The sequence below is a fragment of the Poromitra crassiceps genome (assembly GCF_964638095.1).
Source record: "Poromitra crassiceps genome assembly, chromosome: 6".
Lineage (NCBI taxonomy): Eukaryota > Metazoa > Chordata > Actinopteri > Beryciformes > Melamphaidae > Poromitra > Poromitra crassiceps.
In genome coordinates, this window is record NC_139627.1 from 103572 (window position 1) to 109466 (window position 5895).

The 5895-nt window shown below is 50.3% G+C and overlaps 1 protein-coding gene across 1 annotated transcript; it reads left to right on the plus strand.

The window, feature by feature from the left end:
- Positions 1–293: 293 nt before the first annotated feature.
- lhfpl4b (LHFPL tetraspan subfamily member 4b) lies at positions 294–5626 on the plus strand (the record flags this gene model as incomplete). Its single annotated transcript, XM_083639148.1, has 8 exons — positions 294–413; positions 641–739; positions 980–1128; positions 1306–1361; positions 2492–2571; positions 2836–2983; positions 5112–5158; positions 5518–5626. 7 exons carry the CDS (start codon positions 294–296, stop codon positions 5138–5140), a joined length of 681 nt encoding a protein of 226 aa, XP_083495274.1. The 3' UTR covers positions 5141–5158; positions 5518–5626.
- Positions 5627–5895: the final 269 nt, after the last annotated feature.

Genomic DNA, 5895 nt, shown 5'->3' on the forward strand with positions numbered 1-5895 from the left:
AAGTGGGGGGCGGGCCTCCCCAGTGGTGCTCCAAACAGTTCCAGGAGAGGCTCAGTGAATGCAAGTGAACAAATATGACACTAGAATATTGATCAAAAGCTGATCATGTAGAATAGCCTAAATGTGTGTGATTTGGTTGAAGAGATAGTTCAGAGATACAGTCGTTTTGCGGAATTTGACAGTTTTTCCCACTTTCCCAGATAAATGCCTTCAGACAGACATGTTTATGTATTTGGTGTAGTCATGCCCCCATCTCTCTCCCTCCCTCTCTCTCTCTCTGTCTCTCTGCAGTCATGTCGGTGTCGCCCGCCCTGGCAGACCTGTCTCGTCTGTACCAGACAGAGTTTGTGCGCAGCGCCCGGGCGGTGGGCGTGCTCTGGGCCGTCTGCTCACTCTGCTTCGCCATCATCCAGGTGAGAGTCCTGTCTGTCTGTCTGTCTGCCTGTATGTCTGTCTGTCTGCGTGTCTGTCTGTCTGTCATTCTGTCTGGCTCTGCCTGCCTGTCTGCCTGTCTGTCTGTCTGTCTGTCTGTCTGCCTGTCTATCTGTCGGTCTGTCTGTCTCTATCTACCTGACTCTCTCTGCCTGCCTGTCTGTCTGTCTGTCTGTCTGACTCTCTCTGCCTGTCTGTCTCTCTCTAGGTGGTCATCCTGGTGCAGCCATCCTGGATCGGCACCGCTGCTGTCCACCACCAGGGGGCCGGTCCCGTCCCACCCAGCGGCACCCTGGGACTGTTCGAGGTGGGCACTCTCTCTCTTTGGGTCTAAGCACATGGTGCACGTGCATTCAGGGCGTGTCCACTTTTGCTATATGACGCCCAATCAGGGAGCAACATAAGGTGCAAAGGGGTTGTATTATATCCCTTAATTAATCATAGGTGTGTTTTGGGCGTAACCTGCGTGTGCGTGTGTGTGTGTGTGTGTGCGTGTGTACGCGCGTGCACACGTGTGTGTGTGTGTGTGTGCATGTGTGTGACACAGGTGTGTGTGGACTCAGACTGGCCGGTCCCGGCCTGTAGGGGGGGTCTGTCCAGTCTCGCTCCCCTCCCGGCGTTCCAGTCTGTGGCCGTGCTGGTGGGCGTGTCTCTGTGGGCCGTGTGGAGCAGCGTGTTCTGTCTCACTCTCTTCAGGTCTGTCTGTCTGGCTGTCTGTCTGTCTGTCTGGCTGTCTGTCTGGCTGTCTGTCTGTCTGTCTGTCTGTCTGTCTGGCTGTCTGTCTGTCTGTCTGTCTGTCTGGCTGGCTGGCTGTCTGTCTGTCTGTCTGTCTGCCTGTCTGTTTCTCAGCATCTTCTGCCTCACTCCCTTCAGGTTCTGCCATGCCGCCACCGTGTACAAGACCTGCGCCTGGCTGCAGCTCACTGCAGGTTAGTTACATGTACTGTAACTGCTGGAATCCGCTTATAGTGACCACGATTATAGTGATCATGATTATAGTGATCAAAAAGCTTGGTCCCAAATCATTCCTATACACATGCTTATTCGCTTATAGTGATCAATACTCAATTATCACGGAAGCATGGAGCAGGAGCCTGGCCATCAGGGGCGGACTGGGATCATAATTCAGGCCGGGCATTAGATACCAAGCAGGCCAGGCCGATATGGGCCGTTTGAAGCCCAATTTGGGCCGTTTGAAGCCCAATTTGGGTCGTTTGAAGCCAGATTTGGGCCGTTTGAAGCCCAATTTGGGCCATTTGAAGCTCAATTTGGGCCATTTGTAGCCAGATTTGGGCTGTTTGAAGCCCAATTTGGGCCGTTTGAAGCCCAATTTGGGCAGAGTCCAATTTTACAATGAGATGCACCCACTTTAACCCTGAAGTGTAATTATTACTTCAGACTAACTAATAAAGTAATACACCCACTAGTAAACCAATAGGCGGCGCCTGGCCTGCTGTTCAGTGAGTGGCCTGACTGCGGGCACCATTTTTTTTTTTTTTTTTTTGCAGGCCAGGCCAAGCCAGGCCACCTGGCATTTGCCCGACGTGCCCGATTATGCAGTCCGCGCCTGCTTGCCATGCACACCAGAAGTGCTCTGTTTTGCTTGGCGATGGTCACAACTTGTACTGTCTGCGTGCAGCATGTCTGCGTGCCTGGCTGCTCCCGCCAAAAAGTAAAAACTATGACTGTAGCTGGAGTTCACCCAAAACTAGCAGCTGGTGCGAGCAGCAGTGAGATGTCAACACAGTACATCAAATAAGCACAAGCAAACATCAGATAGGGCGGATCACCGTGTTTAACTAAGCTATATCTGGTTAACGTTACGGCTGAAAATGTCAACAGGAATAAACAATAAACAAGTTTGTGATATTTCCACAATTTAAAATGGCAGGTGTCTACCTGGAAGGGACCTTTGTTGTTAACGCAACGTCACAGTGAGTTGGTCTGTAGGCCTGCTACTACTCCACGTCATATACAGTCACATGTCTGTCTGCTTCTCTCTCTTTCTGTCTCTCTCTATGTCTCTCTCTCTCTCTCTCTCTCTCTCTGTCTCTGCCAGGTTTCTGTCTGGCTCTGGCCTGTCTCTTGTTTCCAGACTCGTGGGAAAGTCCAGAGATGCGAGCGCTGTGCGGAGAGGGGGTGAGTCACAGGAAGTGATGTCACCAAACAGACAGATATTGTGATATGTGACAATATAAATATGGTTATTTTCCACATTTATGCAATCAGTCACACACACACACACGCACGCACACACACGCACACGCACACGCACACACACACACACACACACACACACACACACACACACACACACAGTGATCAGTCATCATCTGATAACTAAGAACGAAGACTCTTATTGAATATTGAAAGGTTGTTGAAGAGTGTCTGATGTGTGGGCAGGTGAGCAGCTTCTACCCGGGGAACTGCTCAGTGCACTGGGCCTACATCCTGGCCATACTGGGAGTCCTGGACGCCGCCATACTGGCCACACTGGCCTTCGTCCTCGCCAACAGACAAGACGCACTGCTGCCTCCAGACAGCAAGGAGGGTGAGGGACACACGCAGACACATGCACACGCACGCACACACACACACACAGACACCCACCCGCACATGCACAGGAATCAGCTTATGAGGCTACACACTAGGAAAGCAGCTGGCCCGGATGGCGTCAGCCCCATGGTGCTCAAAGCCTGTGCCCCACAGCTGTGTGATGTGCTACAGCTGATCTTCAACAAGAGCCTGAGTCTCCAAAGGGTCCCCGTGATGTGGAAAATGTCCTGTATCGTCCCTGTACCTAAAAAGCCAAGACCCAGTGGCTCCAACGACTACAGGCCGGTAGCTTTGACGTCCCACATCATGAAGACCCTGGAGAAACTCGTCCTGGAGCAGCTCAGGCCTATGGTCAAACCATCCCTTGACCCCCTCCAGTTCACCTACCAGCCCCGACTGGGAGTGGAGGACGCTGTCATCTACCTGACCAACCGCGCCTACGCCCACCTTGACAACCCGGCCAGCACTGTGAGAGTCATGTTCTTCGACTTCTCCAGTGCTTTCAACACCATCAGGCCGGCTCTACTGGGTGAGAAGCTGACAGCGATGCGGGTGGATGCCCCCCTGGTGGCCTGGATTGTGGACTACCTGTCTGGCAGACCACAGTATGTGCGCCTGCAGAACTGTGTGTCAGACAGAGTGGTCAGCAATACGGGAGCACCACAGGGGACGGTCTTCTATCCCTTCTTCTTCACCATCTACACCACGGACTTCACCTACCAGACAGAGTCTTGCCACCTTCAGAAGTTCTCTGACGACTATGCGATAGTGGGATGCATCAAATATGGCGACAACGATGAGTATCGGGATGTGGTGGCCAACTTTGTCACATGGTGTGAGCTGAACCACCTGCAGCTCAACGTGTCAAAGACAAAGGAGCTGGTGGTGGACCTGAGGAGGGTCAAGGCTCCGGTGACCCCTGTTTCAATCCACGGGTCAGTGTCAACATAGTGGAGGATTACAAGTACCTTGGAGTGTACATTGACAATAAACTAGACTGGGCTAAGAACTCTGATGCACTCTACAAGAAGGGGCAAAGCCGTCTCTACTTTCTGAGACGGCTGAGGTCCTTCAACGTCTGCCGGACCATGCTGAGGATGTTCTATGAGTGGCTAGTGCCTTCCTGTATGCTATTGTGTGCTGGGGCAGCAGGCTGAAGGCAGCGGATGCCAACAGACTCAACAAACTGATCCGTAAGGCCAGGGACATTGTGGGGCTGGATCTGGGCTCTCTGACTGCGGTGTCAGAGAAGAGAACGTTGTCCAGGCTACGCTCCATCATGAGCAATGACTCGCACCCACTCCACGGCGTGCTAGTCAAACACAGGAGTACGTTCAGTGAGAGACTGATTCCACCTAGATGCAATACGGAGAGGCACAGGAAATCATTCCTGCCTGTGGCCATTGGTCTATTTAATGCCTCTCTTAAAAGAGCACCTCGGAGACGCTCAGTCTCCCTGAGACTGAACCAGCCGATAGGTTAACTGTGCCTGGCTGAGCCACGTGTAATGTATAGGGCAAGCCGACTTAATATAAGTCCAGGGTGCAATAATGATAATTGGCACGGAATGTATACTTACCTTACTCTACGTATTTTGCTTACTAGACATATTCTACTTATTTTTGCTTCTATCGCATTTACCACTGTTATTCTATGCTATGTTGTGTTCCTATTCTGCTTATTTTGCTTAATGTCACATTTACTACTGTTTATTTTATGCTATGTGTGTTCTGTGAGCGAGCTACTGTAACTTGTCCCAATTTCCCCCCGGGGATCATTAAAGTCTTTCTGATTCTGATTCTTATCTGACACGTTAGGGGCTCATAAGGTAATTACGGTAATTGATGACTGCATGCACCATCTTGTGACATACTGCCATCTTGTGGCACTTGTACATTACTACAAACTACAGTTACATTATCACAGGCCATGGTGGCTGGCTTGTCTCCTGTCCCAGCCACCATGTCCTAAAACACCAAACATGCTCACTCTCTCTCGCTCTCTCTCTCCATCTCAATTCAATCCAAATTGGCAGGAATTCATGTCACAACATTGTTGCATCAATCAATGAAGCAAAATAATTTATACATTACACATTAGACTGACTCTCTCTCTCTCTCCAGTCACGGCAGGCCTGCTGATGTCAGCCTAGACCTATCTGCCCTACCAGGTGAGTTTGTGTGGCTCACGGCTCAGGTAGAAGGGCCCCTTAGCAGAATTTTGCTTCGGGCTCCTGTCAGAACCGGCACGTGCCCGAATGAAAGATTCACTGAATCTGTTTCCACTGTACTTACCACTGCATTTACTTTTTATCGATACGCTAACTTTTCCACCTCTCTCAAAGCGTAACAACTTTTTTGTGATATTTTGATTTTTAGGTGTGGACATTTTCAGCCTTTCCACTCAGGTTTTTTATACGCAAATAAAAAATGTGCATGAAAACAGGTGGATGGAAACCCGTCTTCTCTCTCTCTCTCTGTGTCTCTCTCTCTAAACTGAGTCTGATGTGTGTCTGTCTCTCTCTCTCAGCTCCTGCATGGTTCGTCTGCTCTGACTGAAGACAGACGTCTCTGAAGCTGACGGTGTTTCATGGTTCCTGCCTGCTGAGTTCAGTTCACACACAAATATCTGATCCATCTGAACAGGATCCCTTATGTATGACCCTTATGTATCTGCATCTGGTTCTACCTGTTCAGAGAGTCATATGATCTGGATTACAGAGACCCCATTCACACCCGGTATGAAAATGCGATCTTTATCTGGACATGTTATCCAGATAAGGAAAAACGCATGTTAAATTAATGCAAGGTGTAAGGCATTGTGTTCAGAATGTGATCAGATCTAGCCTGGGTAAACCCAGCCCCCAGTGACCTGCTCTCAGGCTCACCCTGCTCACGTGCTCGCATC